The 19,167-nt window shown below is 36.9% G+C and overlaps 1 protein-coding gene across 2 annotated transcripts in view; it reads left to right on the plus strand.

Moving 5' to 3' along the window:
* The window catches only part of SEPSECS (Sep (O-phosphoserine) tRNA:Sec (selenocysteine) tRNA synthase), a 40,356-nt gene that overhangs the window by 9,434 nt on the left and 11,755 nt on the right, over positions 1–19,167 (plus strand). For both annotated transcript variants that reach the window (XM_011968733.1, XM_011968734.1), the window contains 2 exons: positions 5,697–5,826; positions 5,959–6,050. In XM_011968733.1, the coding sequence (XP_011824123.1) occupies positions 5,697–5,826; positions 5,959–6,050 (222 nt within the window). The remainder of the gene's footprint in view (positions 1–5,696; positions 5,827–5,958; positions 6,051–19,167) is intronic.

Below are 19,167 nucleotides of genomic sequence, written 5' to 3' on the forward strand. Positions count from 1 at the left end.
CGCTATCACGCTCAGCCAACTTGTTGTATTTTTTTCTAGAAACGGGATTTTGTCATGCAGCCCAGGCTGGTCTCAAAATCCTGGGCTCAAGCCAGCCTCCCACCTCTGTCCCCCAAAGTACTGGGAATACAGGTGTGAGCCACTGTGCCCAGCCCTTGCTAGCATTTTCTATCCCTCTTTTTGCTTTTTTACCATGTTCATTGATTTTAAGATGCAGTGTTCTATATTTTGACATCTGAAATTGTGATGTCTTATAATCAGTGGTGTCTTACAATGTTAATAGGCAATTTTTTTAATGTAGTGATATGTAAAATAATGATGTTTCTTATAATTAATGGCTCCTTGCTATTTTTCTCCAGAACACTTATCACCGTTTGATATAATGTTTGTTATTGACAGTAATTATAATTAAGGTTCTGTTGGGGTAGAACTTTATTTTGTTCACTGCTGTGCCCTCAATACTTAAGACAGTATCTGGTACATAATGGACAATCAATAACTGGTTACTGAACAAAGTCAGTGAATAAATGAATTACTGTATTTATGCATGTATGATATGGACTACATAGTTTGTGTGCATAATGATGTTAATATACGCATTCAATTTTGACATACATGTGATTTGTGTTATGTGGGCATAAGTTATTTGCAGATTACCTGTGGCCTGCTCCGATATGGTAAATGCTCTGAAGCACAACAGATACTATCTAGAACATTTTTTTGTCTTCTATATTATTTTTCGTATACTAGTATCATCTTTTACATAAATGTGGTTTATATGAAATAGTAATCGCAGATTTGCTTATTACTCACCTTTGTATCAGTTAGGATGTCATTGGCAGCAAGTAACAGAAACCCAACTCAAGTTGGCTTAAACCAATAAGGAAATGGATTAATTTATGTAGCAAGTCCAGAGGTGGAGTGGGTTGTAGGCATGGTGTGTCGGGATTTCTTAAAACCTTTAGAGAAAGACTGTTTACCACTTTCTTGGTATTTCTTTTCGTTATTCTTTAACTTTTTAAGGCTTCTTCACTTATTCTGGACTAGGTTATATCTAATTTGTATGGTCATAGAGGAAGGGTGTACTATTTTCTACACTGGAAATGTTGAAAAACATTTTATTTCAGTGATTGATTTTTATTCCTCCTTTCCCTTTCCCCCTTGCTCCTCTTTGTAATTTTTAGCAGCCTCTCTTCTTTTAAAAGTCAAATACCATCAGCATTACTAAAAGTTTAGGAAAATGAGGAAGGAGTAGAAGATCACTCATAACGCTATTACCCTAACAAATATCCTTAACAATTTATGTATTTACTTTTTCTCTTTTTGTATGCATATTGTTTTTACATAGTTATATTCATTGTGTACATTTAATTTTTTTAGTGTTATATTTCTGTACCCTTCAGATGCCTATAAAGTTTTCGTAATGATCATTTTAATGATACAACATATTTTTAAATACTAGAAAATTTGGTGGTGCACTTGAAGAGGTTAAAACTAAAAGAGGCTGGGTGTGGTGGCTCATTTCTGTAATTCCAGCACTTTGGAAGGTTGAAGCTTGTGGATCATTTGAAGCCAGAAGTTTGAGACCTCCCTGGGCAACAAAGCGAGACTCCATCTCTACAAAACTAAAATAAAAAAAAAAATTGGGTGATGTGGTGGTTTGTACTTGTAGTCCCAGCTATTTGGGAGGCTGAAGCAGGCGAATGGGATGAACCCAGGAGGCGGAGCTTGCAGTGAGCCGAGATAGCGCCACTGCACCCAGCCTGGGTGACAGAGCGAGACTCCGCCTGAAAAAAAAAAGAGCTCCAGAATACAATAAGAAAGGTGCCCTTGGAGTTGTACATCCCTAATACTCTGCTTTGTCATTACCTCTCTGCATTTGGGAGGTGGTTTTACTAAAATTTTAACCAAAAAATAAAACTATAAGATGGGTGAATAAACTTTTAAATGCAGATACTGTTGCAGATAATGTATTACCTTCTAAAGTTGACATTTCTTTAAAAAAATTTCTTTGATACATAATATTTAGATATATTTATGGAGTGCATATGATATTTTGATACATGTACAGATTGTGGGATGATTAAGTCAGAGTATTTAGGCTATCCAATACCTGGCATTTATTACATCCTTTTGTGTTGGGAACATTTCACATCCTCTCTTCTAGGTATTTTGAAATATACAATACATTGTTGTTAACTATAGTCACTGTACTGTGCTATTGAGCATTAGAACTTACTAAAATGGATATTTCTTTAAAACAAAAAAGCAGATATATAAAGATTCTATTTTTCCCAAATTGGCCTTCACCAAAAGATGTTGTGGCACTATGGATTTAAATCAAATGAATACTTGAGTCTTGTTGAGTGCAGGTTGCTGTTTCATGACATTCTAAAAAATGAAAGTTAGCTTTAATTCATCTCAATAGTCCTTATTGTTGATATGTACCATTTACTACACACTTTCCATGTGTCAGCCATCCTACTAGGCTTTTAAAGTTATTAACTGAATCCTGACAATTTAAGTGTACTTCTTATTCCCATTCTGCACATGGAGAAATAAAATAAGTGGGATTAAGTGACTTGCCCAAGGTCCTATAGCTACAAAATAGCCCATCTAGTTCAGTGCGACTCCAAAGTCCCATTTTTCTGTTAAAAAACAAAGTACTAAAGTACTAATACTCTAAGTCTCTTCTTGAGAAAATAATATTGCAATAATCAATCAATGAAGGAAAACTATAAATGTTTTTAAATTTTTATTGTTTTAACATTATGTTTTTAACTTTTTTATTTTTAAGGTGAGACCCTAGAATGCCTTAATGCTGAGCCTGTAGAGTATTCTGTATGCTCATGTAGCCTCCCCAGGGAAATTAGTTTTGAATAACCTGTATTTCTGTTTATATTTACTAAAATGAATTTAAGAGATTCATGGATTATGGATGTTAGGATAGATTAATGGAGAGGGATATAGTAGAGTCCCAAAAATATGTATATAAGACTAATTATTTTGAGTCAGAATAGATTGTAAAGCTCCAAAAGTGTGGGAAGCGGCAACTTTGCCTATTAAGAATTTGGGAGAAGTAGGTGTTACTACTGTTTATTCACAAACCTAATTGCCTCTTCATTCAACAAATACTTTCTGGGTTCCTACTTGTGTACCAGGCACCAGGGTAGGAACTAGAGATGAAATAGTGAATGCGACAAAGTCTTTAACCCTCATGGAGCATTCTATTTTTTGTGGGAAAGCAGAGAGTAAATCTTGAGTATGACAAGTCTTGGATAAATGCTCTGGTGTTTGGGGAGGACGGATGTCATTAGATGGAGTGATCTAGGAATGGAGCTCTGAATGACATGAAGGAGGAGGCTTTGCAGCTCTCTAGAGAGATTCTAGACAGAAGCTAATAGCCAAGACTCTGAGGGAGGAGTGTGCTTGGAATGTGTGAGAAATAGCAAGGAGGCCAGTATGGCTGAACCATAATGAACAAGGTGAACAGTGGTTGTAGAGCTTTGAGGTGTGTTAAGGGTTTGGGATTGTATTCTTGGTATGATCATTGGCCATGGAAGGATTTCAAGCAGGAAAGAGTGACATGCTATGTGGGAAATAGACTAGGGAGGCAAGAGTGGAAGGCTGTTGCAGCAACCCATATGAGATTTGTTTGTGGCTTTGGCCAGGGTGGTAGTTGTGAAGGTGGTAATAAATGCTTTTATTCAGATGTATTTTGAGAGTGGATTTTAGAGCATGTACTGGTGACTTAGATGTAGCTGAAAAAAGGGGGCTCTGTACCATTTCTGAGATTGGGTCTGGCCTGTTTGTTTTCTTGCCATAGAATGTGCTGCTTTTTAAATGCTTTCTGTGTTTTAGTGATGGTAGGGTTCTAACAAAGTCTGATGCACTGATTCCTCTAGTATTTCTGCTTCCAGTTTAGGTTCCTGTTTCTCTCAGGAGGCCTTGGACAGTACTAAAATATTAATACAAAGGCAACTGTCACTGTTCCACTTATTTTTATGTGCTGCTACTTCGCGTATTTTCCAGTTGTTTTTTTTTATTCTGTTAGTCTTATATGCGTCTCTCTGTTTTCCTGTGATGTGGTGAGATTTTCTCTGATCATGGTTTATTAGGAAATTAGAAGAGGAAGAGGAAGGTTAAGATTTGAACAGTTGTATAATGGCCTCCAGAGCAGCCGCTCCTCTTCCCTACTTCAGCTGCTTCCACCTATTGCCTGGATCTGGACTCTTAGATTAGGCCAGCTATCTGCTCCTTCTATTCTCCCTCAGATAGCAAGATGTGAAAATGAAGGTCAAATATGGTTATAATATTAATAGGAATGCAGATTGTGAATACAGATTGAAAATCTGTGGCTACAGATAAAGAAAAAGACTATCTTAGTTGTAATTTAGATAGTATCTGTATTTTTAAGAGGAGATAATTGAAGCACATTAGACAGAAGGTCATAGACTGTGTTGGACGAGGACCGAACTTACTTTTACATTTCTAGTAGGTAAGTATTCAATTTTTCACCAGAATATTAGATTTTCACTGGAAGTTCATTTGCAATGGAATGAAGTCATCTAAGTTTACAATATTAGGGAGCAGGAGTTATGTAGAAACATTGCTTCTAAACTTGCCAAGAGTATACAAATAAAATTTCCATTAAGTGATGTTAAAAGTAAAACTTTGCATTTCTTTTTTGTTATCTGAGTGCTTAAAATGGTCATACAGGTAGTAGATTGTGCAAGCATTAAAGAGAGGCAGACGTATAATTAACTGGCAACTCGGATGGCTATAGTCCCTTAGGTTATGGTGGCCACCCTCGAACTTACAGAGGGTGTTTAAAACCACTTAATAGTTACAGAACCCATTGTAGACATTTGTTGTCAAAAAGGAGCACAGATGAGACGCATGGGATGAATCCATTCTCTTTTTTTTTTGAGATGGAGTCTCGCTCTGTCGCCCAGGCTGGAGTGCAGTGGTGAGATCTCGGCTCAGTGCAAGCTCTGCCTCCTGGGTTCATGCCATTCCCTTGCCTCAGCCTCCCAAGTAGCTGGGACTACAGGCGCATGCCGCCACGTCTGGCTAATTTTTTGTTTTTTTAGTAGAGATGGGGTTTCACCATGTTAGCCAGGATGGTGTCGATCTCCTGACCTCATGATCCACCTGCCTTGGCCTCCCAAAGTGCTGGGATAACAGGCGTGAGCCACTGCGCCCTGCCAAATGCATTCTTTCTTATCAAATTTTAAGGTGTAAAATTTTGTTTCATTAAAGTTCCCACCTGAGCTGATACTGAAACCATGCTTGCCTCACAGAGTTGTTATGAAGATTAAATGATTTATGTGTGAAAGCACGTTGTAAGCTTAAAGTTCCACATGTAAGCAGCACCATTAAAAATTTTGTTTTAATACTTAAAAACGTTTTCTTGGCACTATTACAAAGAAAATAAAAATAAACATTTTCAATCGGGTTTTCTGTGCATTGTTTTAATGGTGTTTATTTTTATTCTAAGATAGAGTTGACAAAAATTGTGTATTTTTATGGTGTACAATTTGATGTTTTGATGCATGTATATATCGTGAAATGGTTAAATCAGGCTAATATATTAATTAACTCAAATAGTTATAATTTTTTGTTGTGGTATGTATTTGTTAATAGCAATTGTCTGTTTTCCTAGCAACTAATATGTAATATTATATTGATTCTAGGGGGCTCGAGTTGGTAGAATAGATGCTTTTGTTCAGAGCTTGGACAAAAATTTTATGGTTCCAGTAGGTGGCGCTATAATTGCTGGCTTTAATGATTCCTTCATTCAGGAAATCAGCAAGATGTATCCAGGTAAATAAATAAGTTGCTTTTCAGAAAAAGTAACTAACAAAAATCCATTTGTACATAGGCTACTGTAATAAATCTTAATTTCTACAGCTACCCCCCGCATCTTCTTAATGTAACTTATCCTTCTTATTTCAGGAAGAGCTTCAGCTTCACCTTCTTTAGATGTGCTTATTACTTTATTGTCACTTGGATCAAATGGCTATAAAAAGCTACTAAAAGAAAGAAAGGTAAGCTTTCCCTTTATATATCGAATAACATTCTCGACTAGAACCATGCTCCAAATCTTTGGTGTTTCTTCTTATTGGTTTCTTGCATTGGGAGGGAGACATCTGGTATGGTCCAACACTATTTATTCAGATCGATTTATTCAGATCTGTTATTCAGTTTCCTATTAGTTTTTGTCAGCCTGTCTATCCAGATATTACGAGGAATCTTGGTTAGGTGATTTTACTTTTATTTATTTACTTTTTAGAAACTCCTGCATTAGGGACTCCTATTCAGTAAAATTCAGTTCATTTATCGCTTAAAGGTAGAAGCTCTTAAAAGACAAATGGACAAGTCATCTTTTTAGTTTTTGGAAACGTGAAAATTGTTTAGGGGTGAGATGTCAGTCACAGGAGGAAGAACCAGGTCAGAAGTTAGCTCTATCTTTTTATACTAAAATAGTAAATCTATCTTTGTCTGTTTTTTTTTTTTTGAGAGGAGTCTTGGGCTGGAGTGCAATGGCACAATCTTGGCTCACTGCAATTTCCGCCTCCTGGGTTCAATCAATTCTCCTGCCTCAGCCTCCCGAGTAGCTGGGATTACAGGCGTGTAATTTTTTGTATTTTTAGTAGAGATTAAAATTGGCCAGGCTGGTCTCCAACTCCTGACCTTGTGATCCACCCGCATCAGCCTCCCAGAGTGCTGGGATTACAGGCATGAGCCACCGCTCCCGGCCTATTTCTTGTCACTATCAAATGCTGAACTCATTGGTTATATTGGTTGTGAAAAGAAGTTACATTTATGCTTGAAAACAGAACTTTATCCCCAACACAACTAGCTTAATTCAGGACACCTCCAAAAGACAGAGATCATATAGCTAGGGCAGGCAGTGTTTTATTCATCTTCTATCTGGGAGAGAGTGAATCCTCTGGTGCAGTTTTTAAATCTGATAACTTTCTAGCACTTAATAACAATTGTAGTCACTTATATTTATAATAGTACTTTATATATTCTAAAGCATTTTCATATGTATTATCTCATAGATCTTCTCATAGCCTTAGGATGAATACATAACAAGTTTAAAAATCTTGTGCTCTGTTTTACCCCGGTCCTCCTTCCCCTACTAATTCATTCCATGGGAAAGTAATTGTTTAATTGTGAGGACATTTCCTAAGATCTATGTGATATAGGAAAAGATGCTCAATGTTATTAGTAATTAGGGAAATGCAAATTTAAAACCATAATGAAATACCACTACACACCTTTTAGAATGGCTAATGTACCGAAATATGCAATAAGATAATGACTTTCAAATGCATTATGCTAAGTGAAAGAAGCCAGACTCAAAAGGCTACGTATTGTACAGTTTCATTTATATGCCATCCTGGAAAAGGTAAAAAATATAAGGAAAGAAGAAAGATTAATGGTTGCTAAAGGCTGGGGATTGGGGAGGGAACTTTTTAGCGTGATGAAACGTTTTATGTCATGATAGTGGTAGTGGTTTCCTGACTGTATACATTTGTCAAAATTCATAGAAGTGGGCACCAAAAAAAGAGACACCCCGAATTTTACTATATGTGAATGAATTATACTTCAGGAAGTCTGACAATGAATTTTTATACAATAAGAATAAAACTCTGGTTTTATGAACTCCAAATTGTAATCATTCATGGTCGTAGATTGTTGTAGCCAAGAGAAGACTGTGGCAAATCTTTCAAGGAACCAGATCCATATGTCAGATGACAACTCTCTATAGATGAGGAAAATCTGTCATCTGCTTATATGTGAGTTTAGTTGTTTCAGATGCCAGTGGTTCTTAGCTCTCCTATAACTAGTCATTTTGTCCTGGAAAAGTTTTAAAGATTTTATTTCCCCATTTCATTTGTGAAAGACACAATTGACATCTCAGGCCACTTTTAGTTTTAAAAGACTCTGGAATATTTCTTAAAAGAGTTACTTTCTGGACTTTGGACATAGTGATCATGAGAACTGGCCTGTAATTTAGTAATCCATTATAAGGCATATTGGTAATATAAATTGGACATTTTGGAAATTTGTGTTTCTCTTTTTAACACAATGGTCTCTTCAGTTTTATGTTACCTCATACCTGTTTTTACCCTCATCAAGCTGTCTTGGCTTTCCTCCCTGCATCTGAATAAGCCCATTTTAAATAGCGGAGTCTAAAGTATGGAAATGCAAAGGTAAAGTTGAATGTGGGATAAGATTCATTGATATTTATTTTAATGAATATCATTAAAATAAGATAAGATTCATTGATATATATTTAAGTTAAATATAAATATTTAACTTACTGTGTATTTATTGACCACACGTAATGTGTCAGGCATATAGCTATAGATAGATATAGCAGTCAATACAGTAGATAAAGATACTTGCTCTTGGGGAGCACACATTGCCTATGGGGGAAACCAGCAATAAACAGGCAACATAATACAGAAATTACAAAGTTTGCTTGAAGGTGATAAATGCTATGGAAAAAAAGCAAGATTAAGGAGAATTTGGGATGATGAGGTGGTGGTGGGAACTGATTTTTAAATATACTGGTTAGGGCAGGCCTCGTTGGTGACTTTTTTTTTTTTTTTTTGAAGACAGAGTCTCACTTTCTCCACCAGGGTGGAGTACAGTGGCGTGATCTTGGCTCACTGCAACCTCTGCCTCCTGTGTTCAAAAGATCCTCCCACCTCAGACTCCTGAGTAGCTGGGATTACAGGCATGTGCCACCACACCCGGCTAATTTTTATATTTTTAGTAGAGACAGGGTTTTGCCATGTTGGCCAGGCTGGTCTTGAACTCCTGACCTCACGTGATCCACCTGCCTTGGCCTCACAGAGTGCTGGGATTACAGACGTGAGCCTCCATGCCTAGCCCAATACCCTGACATTCAGTGAACTTGAAGTTTGAGGGGAATATACACATATGATGGTGAAGTGCGTTTCAGGCAGAAAGCCAGTATCAGGACTCTAGGCCAGATGTGGACCTTGTGTATCTGAGAAGCAGCAAGGAGGCCATTGTGGCTGCAGCAAAAAGAGCAAGGAGGAGAACTGTGGGAGTTGAGGTCAGGGTGGTAATGAGGGTGGGGCTGATCATGTGGGGCCTTTTAGGTCACAGTAAAGTCCATGCCTCATACTCTGACTGAAATAGGAAACCATTGGAGGTTTGAATTGAGTAGAATGATCTGACATGCTTTGAATGCTCACATTGATTGCTGTTTTGATAATAGATTGGGGGGCAAGGGCAGAAGCTGGATGGATACCTGTTAAGAGCCTTTTATAGTGGTTAAGAAGTGATATTGGCTGGGAGCTAGATGGTGGCAATGGAGGTAGTAAGAAGTGGTTAGAGTCTAGGTTTGTGTTGAAGATTGAGTGAACAGGAGTTCCTGATGGATGGTAGAGAAAAGTAAAGAATAACTCTGAGATTTTTGACCTGAGCAGTTGGAAGGATGGAACAGCCATTAGCTATGATGGGGAAGCTATAGGTTTTGGGGGAAGACTAGGAGTTCAGTTTTGGACAAAATTGAATTTGAATTGACCTTAAGATAGAGTTGCAAAGTGGAGAGTAGGATATACAAGTCTAGGATTGAGAGAGAACTGGGCTGGAAATAAAAATCTGGGAGTTAATTGGCCAAGAGACTAGATGAGATTGCAAGAGAGTAAGTCTAAACAGAAAAGAGGTATAAGGACTGAGCTCTGGGCACTACAGCATTAAGAGGTCTGAGAAAAGCAACCAGCAAAGGAGACTTAGAAGGAACATTCAGTTACGAGGAATACTAAGAATGGTATCCTAAGTCATCCCTTGGTATCACTCAGATACCAAAATCTATAGATGCTCAAGTCCCATATATAAAATGACATAGTATTTTCATATAAATTATGCACATCCTCCTGTATTCCTTAAATCAACTCTAGATTGCTTGTAATACTGAATACAATGTAAATGTTATATAAGTAGTTTTTATACTGTATTGTTTGGGAAATAATGACGAGAAAAACTGCATATTCAGCACAGATGTAATTTTTTTTTTTTTTCAAATATTTTCAAACTGTGTATTAAGGAGGAGGGAGCGATTAGCATAGCTAATGGCACTGATAGGTCAAGTAGGGTGAGCATTAAGATTTGACCATTGGTGAGAAAGGTTTCATGTAAAATTCGTTCTTAACATAGTCTTTCCATGCAAGGTTTGTGTTTATACAAATACCATCTACGTCCTTATACATTTATATACATATGAAATAATTACACGTAATACTGAGCACTATGTGGAAGGCACTCTTCTAAGTACATTTTTATGTATACATTTAATCCTCAAAATATTCTTACGAGGTGTTGTTATTCTCATTTTCATAGGAAATGGAGATTTGTATGAGGTGAATTGTGGAATATGGACTGAAATCTAGGCAATTGGGTCTCCTGTTCTCTGTCTTAACTTATAAATTCTACTTGCCTTTTTAAATATAGATGATAATCTAGCCTGGTGGCTATGAAGCTGTTTATATGTCCGTAAAGCTCAAGATATGGGTCTACTGGTATCTAAAGGAGACGAAAACAGTGAATAAATCTAGCTCCTCTGGCCAAAAAACTCAGTTATATTTTAGAGAGGATAATATGTTGTTTGCTTGTGCAGAATCGCTGTCATTGGAGAACTGCTCCTCCCTGACTCCAGGTGGTCCTGTTGAGTCTGTCAATCACAGTGTCCCTTCTTCTTCTTTCATAGGTTGGGCAGATGATCTGGCTAGTCTGGTTCACAGGCATGTGGAGATAGTATCCTTCCAGTAGATTTGATTGATCTTTTAGAGACAGGACCTCTTGCTTTGCAGATAGTAAGCTGTAAGGATCTAATCTTACAATTGTCAGCTGCCATATTTCTAGCCATGCCAAGAGAGACTTCTCAACACTAGGGACTATAAGAAGGAAAACAGAATTAAGTCATTTGAGACTCTATCCAGCCATGCCTGCTTGTGGACTGGGCTCTGAGATGAAGCAGTAAATTCCCTTCTCTGTTATAAACTTTCTAATGCTGATACTTTTGATTCCTTTTATACCTTAAGCCCTTATATCATTAAGTCCTTCACAGTGTTTCCAACATTCATTTCTTTCCATTTCCACTGCTACCCCTCCCTAATTTAAGTCCTTAACACATCACACCTGATGGTTACAATAATTTACTCACACTTCAACTGTTCCCCCACGTTAGTCTACTCTGTCACATTGTAGAGCAGTGCCAGGTTAATATTCTAAAGACACAACTTTCGGAGGCCGAGGCGGGCAGATCACAAGGTCAAGAGATCAAAACCATCCTGGCCAACATGGTGAAACCCCGTCTTTACTAAAAATACAAAAATTAGCTGGGTGTGGTGGCATACATCTGTAGTCCCAGCTTCTCAGGAGGCTAAGTCATGAGAATCACTTGAACCTGGGAGGCGGAGGTTGCATTGAGCCGAGATTGCGCCACTGCGCTCCAGCCTGACAACAGAGGGAGACTCTATCTCAAAAAAAAAAAAAAAAAAAAAAGACACAACTTTCTTCAAGTTCTTTTGCTTTGGTTCTGGTTGCCTACAAGACAAAGTTCAAACTCCTTAGCCTACCATAATCTGATCCTTTATAATCTGATTCCTTTTTTAAAAACAGTATTGGCCCCTGCTTGTTCGTTTATTCATTCAAACAAATATTTATGTGTAGGCCCTAAAGCTAAATCCACAAACAAGATTGACTTAGTCTTTACCTCCACGGAAATTATAGTTTGGGGAGGAAATCTAGATATTAAATAGTTACAAATCTGGTGAGAATTATGAAAGGAAAGCAGAGTGTATGAGAGCATCTATTACCAAACCCAACTGGGACACCTACCCCAGCTCTGGAAGGATCAGGTAAAATCTCCCTGGAAAAAAGACAGTGCATTTATACATTGACATTCGTGGTGTGGTCCTAAGGTAGTACTGATGGCTAGTACAACTGTAGAACTATGAAAGGGTGTTTTAAACTGAGTCTAGAAAGCCAAGTACTGTGCAGTTATTTGAGAGTTTATGTTTTGAGTCACTTTATAAAATTAGCTTTCCTTTAGGATAGATTCAGATTCATTAGGTCAGAAGGAGGGCTTAGACAACTGTATTTTTAACAAAATTTTCCTAGTGAATTTTGGTGCAGATTCATGTTTGATACCCCTTGTTTTGGGGCACATAGGTCACTTGTATATATAACAGAAACTTGGAGAGGAAACATACAGTGTCATAGCATTTTAACACTTATACATAGGTGGATAATATTTCATGGCATTTGAGATGGAATGCATAAATATCCCAAATATCAAAACTTGGAAATATAGCAGTAGTTATCTGTATTTATTTCTGATCTTTTATAGTCTTTTTTTCTTAGATTTTTTTTTTTCTTTTTTCTTAGCTGCTTTTTGTTTTATATTGAGCACTCCTCAGATTTGGCTAAAATCATAAATTTATTTATTTATTTATTTATTTATTTATTTATTTAATTTTTAAGTAGAGATAGGGTCTTGCTATGTTGCCTAGGCTGGTCACGAACTCCTGGACTCAAGCCATTCTTCTGCCTTGGCCTCCCAAAGTGTTGGGATTACAGGCCTAAGTTTATTTTTAAACTAAATAAATGGAATATATTATAACTCTAACAATAAGACCATTATACAAAGTTATAAGTCATTTTAAAAGTATACTTTATTATATAGATGGTAACTTTTAAGATTTAAAAAAAAATTTAAGTTCTGGGGTACATGTACAGGACGTGCAGGTTTGTTACATAGGTAAACGTGTGCCATGGTGGTTTGCTGCCCCTGTCAACCCATCACGTAAGTATTAAGCCCAGCATGCATTAGCTATTTTTTCTGATGCTCTCCCTCTCCCTGCATCCGTCTGACAGGCCCCAGTGTGTAGTGTTCCACTCCTTGTGTTCGTGTGTTCTCATTGTTCAGCTCCCACTTAGGGTGAGACCACGCAGAATTTGGTTTTCTGTTCCTGCTTTAGTTTTCTAAGGATAGTCTTCCAGCTGCATCCATGTCCCTGCAAAGGACATGATGTCATTTCTTTTTAAGGCTGCATAGTATTCCATGGTGTAGATATGCCACATTTTCTTTATCCAGTCTATCATTGATGAGCATTTGGATTGATTCCATGTCTTTGCTATTGTGAATAGTGCTGCATTGAACATATGTGTGCATATATCTTTATAATAGAATAATTTATATTCCTTTGGATATATATCCAGTAATGGGATTGCTGGATCGAATGGCGTTTCTGGTTCTAGATCTTTGAGGAATACCCACGCTGTTTTCCACAATGGTTGAACTAATTTACATTTCCACCGACAGTGTAAAAGTGTTCCTATTTCTCTGCAACCTTGCCAGCATCTGTTGTTTCTTGACTTTTTAATAATCACCATTCTGTCTGGCATGGGATGATACCTTGTGGTTTTGATTTGCATTTCTCTCATGATCAGTGATGTTGAGTTTTTTTTCATATGTTTGTTGGTTGTATGGATGCCTTCTTTTGAGGAGTGTCTGTTCATGTCCTTTACCCACTTTTTAATGGGGTCATTCGATTTTTTTTCTTGTAAATTTGTTTAAGTTCATTGTAGACTCTGGATATCAGACCTTTGTCAGATGGAAAGTTGCAAAATTTTTTTCCCATTCTGTGGGTTGTTAGTTCACTCTGAGGATAGTTTCTTTTGCTGTGCAGTAGCTGTTTAGTTTAATTAAATCACATCTGTCAATGTTTGCTTTTGTTGCAATTGCTTTTGACATTTTCGTCTTGAAATTTTTGCCTGTGCCAATGTCCTGTATGGTATTGCCTAGATTTTCTTCTACGGTTTTTATAATTTGGGGGTTTACATTTAAGTCTTTAATCCATCTTGAGTTAATTTTTGTGTAAGGTGAAAGGAAGGGTTTCAGTTTCAAGTTTCTGCATATGGCTAGCCAGTTTTCCCAGCACCATTTATTAAATAGGGAATCCTTTCCCCATTGCTTGTTTTTGTCAGGTTTGCCAAAGATCAGATGGTTTTAGATGCGTGATCTTATTTCTGAGTTACCTATTCTGTTTCATTGGCCTGTGTGTCTGATTTTATACCAGTACCATGCTGTTTTGGTTACTGTAGCCTTGTAGTATAGTTTGAAGTTGGGTAGCATGATATATCCAGCTTTGTTCTTTTTGCTTAGGATTGTCTTGGCTATTCGGACTCTTTTTTGGTTCCATATGAATTTTTAAATAGTTTTTTTCTAATTCTGTGAAGAATGTCAATGGTAGTTTGATGGAAATAACATTGACTCTATAAATACTTTGGACAGTGTGGCCGTTTTCATGATAACGGTTCTTCCTATCCGTAGTATGGAATGTTTTTATATTTGTTTGTGTCCTCTCTAATTTCTTTGAGCAGTGGTTTGTAGTTTCCCTTGAAGAGTTCCTTCACTTCCCTAGTTAGCTGTATTCCTAGGTATTTTATTTTCTTTGCAGTAATTGTGAATGGGAGTTCATTCATGATTTGGCTCTCTGTTTGTTGTTGTATAGAAATGCTTGTGATTTTTGCACATTGATTTTGTATCCTGAGACTTTGCTAAAGTTGCTTATCAGCTTACGAAACTTTTGGGCCGAGACAATGGGGTTTTCTAGATATAGTATCATGTCATCTGCAAACAGAGACAGGTTGACTTCCTCTCTTCCTATTTAAATACTATTTATTTCTTTTCCTTGCCTGATTGCCCTGACCAGATATTCCAATGCTATGTTGAATAGGAGTGGTGAGAGAGGGCATCCTTGTCTTGAGCTGGTTTTCAAGGGGAATGCCTGTGGCTTTTGCCCGTTCAGTATGATATTGGCTGTGGGTTTGTCATAAATGGTTGTTATTATTTTGAGATATGTTCCTTCAATACCTAATTTATTGAGGGTTTTTAACATGAAGAGACGTTGAATTTTATCAAAGGTATTTTCTGCATCTATTGAGATAATCATGTGGTTTTTGTCTTTAATTCTGTTTATTTGATGAATTACATTTATTGATTTGCATATGTTGAACCAGCCTTGCATCCTGGGGATGAAGCCTACTGAGTTGTGGTGGATAAGCGTTTTGATATGCTGCTGGATGTGCTCCCGGTTTGCCAGGAATTTATTGAGGATTTTTGCATTGATGTTCATCAGGGATACTGGCATGAAGATTTTTTTTTTTTTTTTTTAATTTCTGCCAGGTTTTGATATCAGGATGATGCTGGCCTCATAAAATGAGTTAAGGAGTCCCTCCTTTTCAATTGTTTGGAATAGTTTCAGAAGAAATGGTACCAGCTTCTCTTTGTACCTCTGGTGGAATTCAGCTGTAAATCCTTCTGGCCCTGGGCTTTCTTTGGTTGGTAGGCTATTAATTACCGCCTCAATTTCAGAACTTGTTGGTCTATTCAGGGACTCAGCTTCTTCCTGATCAGTCTTGGGAGGATGTATATATGCAGGAATTTATCCATTTCTTCTTCATTTTCTAGTTTATTTTCATAGCGGTGTTTATAGTATTCTCTGATGGTTGTTTTTCTGTGGGTCAGTGGTGATACCCCATTTATCATTTTTTATTGTGTCTATTTGATTCTTCTTTCTTTTCTTATTAGTCTAGCTAACAATCTACCTATTTTTTATTAATTGTTTTTAAAAAAAACCAGCTCCTGGATTTGTTGAGTTTTTTTTTTTTTTTTTTTTTTTTAAATGGTTTTTCGTGTCTGTCTCCTTCAGTTCCACTGTGATCTTGGTTGTTTCTTGTCTTCTGCTAGCTTTGGGATTTGTTTCCTCTTGGTTCTCTACTTCTTTTAGTTGATGTTAGAATGTCAATTTGGGGTCTTTCTGGCTTTTTGATGTGAGCATTTAGTGCTATAAATTTCCCTCTTAACGCTGCTTTAGCTGTATCCCAGAGATTCCAGTATGTTACCTCTTTTTCCTCATTAGTTTCAAAGAACTTCTTTATTTCTGCCTTAATTTCATTATTTACCCAGGAGTCATTTAAGGCAGGTTGTTCAGTTTCAGTAGCATGGTTTTGAGTGAGTTTCTTAACGTTGAGTTATAATTTAGTTGTGCTGTGGTCTGAGAGACTGTTAGGATTTCAGTTTTTTTGCATTTGCATAAGGTTGAAACTTTTAAGATTTCTATATGCTGTCATTATAATTCCAAATAAGCATGTTATTTAGTATTTCTTGCTTTTGTTCTTGAATTCGAAACCATAAATAAAAATAATAATATGCAATATTTATTACAATAAACTAATATAAGTCTTGAGTAATTTTGTAGTTAAACTTATTTCATTAGCAAATTAAACTAAGAGTTTGAGTGTATTCTTCTAAAAAATTACTATTATGTGTCTGAAATGAAACTTGGTCCTTAATTATGAGTACTTTGGTAGACTAATGCCCCCCTTGGAATTTGCCATCCATCCCTCTAATCTTAGCATCCCTTACTCGATATATAGTAGATGCTCATCATATGTTTGTTGAATGTATGAACACAGGGTATTTAAGAACACCTGGATCAAATGTTGTATAATCTCATATTTTATATAGAATGAGTATCTTTCTGGAAAATTAATTTTACACACACACACACACACACACACACACACATATTTTTAAAGATATGGGGTGTTCCTATGCTGCCCAGGCTGGACTTGAACTCCTGAGCTCAAGCAGTCCTCCCACCTCAGCCTCCCAAGTAGCTAAGACTATAGGTATGTACCTCTGTGTCCAGTTACAAATAATATTTTGATACCGATTTCCATTGTGAATTATATGTTCTTTTTTTTTTTGAGATGGGGTCTCATTCTGTCACCCAGGCTGGAGTGTATTGGCATGATCATGGCTCACTGCAACCTTGTCCTCCCTGGGGTCAGATGATCTTCCCACCTCAGCCTCCTGAGTAACTGGTTTCCACAGGTGCACACCACCTTGCCCATCTAAATTTTTTTTTTTTTTTTTTTTCCATGTTGCCCAGTTTGGTCTCGAACTCCTGAGCTCAAGCAATCCTCTTGCCTCAGCCTCCCAGAGTGCTGGGATACAGGCGTAAGCTACTGCACCCAGCCTTTTTTTTTTTTTTTTAAAGGGAATAATCTACTGTATATTTCTATGTTCTTATAGAAACATTTCTCTAAATATTCAACTATATGGATATAGTCGAAAACTTGTGAAAAGGAATGGTGATTACCTGTTGTATATAACAGGCATTGTACTTCCTGCTTAGCAGAAGCACTTTTCTAACCTTAAGATTTTGGAATTGTTGATTTTAGGGATTTTGTCATCTTTTTGAAATTTCTGTTATGTCTTCATTGTTCTGTCTTGTGACATTTAGGTTTTTGACTTTAAGATTTTTGACAACTTGTAGATGATTGATTCCAAAGGCCCATGCATGTGTACATTTTGCTTAGCGTGAGTGAAAATCCACCTCCTTTGAGGATGACCTGCAGGAATTGTAGCTCAGCTAGTGAATGAATCCAGCAGGCAGCTCACTTTCATTGGGATTTTGTTCTTTATTATCACTGGGTAAACACTTTATGGGAGAAATTTTATGTTGGAGTAGTATTCATGAATTGGATGCCTTCATCTCAGATGTCAGGAGGTAATTCTCTTTGTAACATTCAGAACTTTGTTCTTTTCCTTTTATCTAGATATATAGAGTAGAGTAGAATAAACAGGAACAGGACAAGAACAGGATTATAGCTACAGTGTATTATCATGTGTCTGTAGGAGTCCTGCTAGCTAACTGTAGTTTTTTTTATCCTGAAAACTCTTTTAGACTAGGGGAAAAATAGGTGGGTGGGGAGCTAACGTTTTTATGAATGTCTCTGCTGTATGCGAGGAACTATGCTAGATTCATTGTATTTATTATTTCCTGTAATACCCAGAGCAAGTGTGTGAGGAAGGAATTATCCCCATTTTGCAGATAAAATTGAGACCCAGGGGAGTTAAGTATTCGCCCAAGTACCACATATAAGTACCAGAATTGCCATTGAAAGCCAGGTCTGTGTGATGCTAAAGTCTCTCGCGCTTTCCGTCTTACTACTCTCTTCTCACTACTTCTAGTCACTCATCCATTGTTGAGGGAGTGATCACTTGCTCTGTGCTAGGCATTTGAGCCATAAAGATGGTGATCTTGTGACCCTCCCACTCTATCTAGTGGAGGTATGTAAAACCCCAAAGGCTCTGTAATGTACTAATTGGTTTTATTTAAAATTCTATGTATATAATTTATAAGAGAGAATATCTCTAGGAGTAATTTTCAAAGTATTAAGATGCCCATTTGAGAACTCTGTCACTGTAAGTTAAAGTTTGCTTTTTTAATAACTTCATTCAGTAGGCAGGTTTTTCTGTTGAAAAATGTGGATGTCCTCCATAAACCATAATTGCATATGTGTAGCATAAATATTGTTTTTTTATTGGATTTGTTGCAGAAATAAGGGCCTCTTTTGTTTAAATGGACTTGCTTTTGAACTATTAAAATTTAATCATGATAGTTTATTGGTTCAGCTCTGGAGAAGCTGAGGCAAAGCTTATTTTGCTCCAGCCAGAGCTATTTATATACCATCACTGAGAGTTCCTTTTTATATTATTGGTGTTATTGTGTACTAAAAAAAGGAATGTTAGTAGAAAACTTAGGATTTTTTTCATTCTATGTCCTTATTCACCACAATGATATTTTTAGAGGTTATTTCATCTAGCTTTATCTCTTCAGAAAAAGCTTTTTCTTTTTCACAGTAGTGGCAGACAAGAACTCAGCTTGAAGCCATTCCTTCTTAAGCTTTCTTTTTTGAAGGGTGAAAGGATCAGAGAGAGGGGAGCTCTGTGTGTGAATTGAGCCTCTTTGCCCTTATCCCCTTCCTGATCAACACATTTGCTTCATTGAGGGGAGAAATAACCATGAATTTAACCCCTTTTAAAAAAGGGGTTAAAACGTAAGGCTGTATCTTTTAGTTTGTCTATGCAGAAAGAAAGTCTATGGTCTTAGAAGTTTATCCTCACTTTTGTTTCGCTTCTGGAGAAGATCATTATTCCATTTAGCTTTCCTTTTAGAAGAGTGCTTTGCTGAACAGGGAAGGCAGGTAATCGTTTATTGTTGCAAATATCTGCTAAATTGGATAAGTGGAAGAAGA

This window comes from Mandrillus leucophaeus, unplaced genomic scaffold (assembly GCF_000951045.1).
Source record: "Mandrillus leucophaeus isolate KB7577 unplaced genomic scaffold, Mleu.le_1.0 Scaffold858, whole genome shotgun sequence".
NCBI lineage: Eukaryota > Metazoa > Chordata > Mammalia > Primates > Cercopithecidae > Mandrillus > Mandrillus leucophaeus.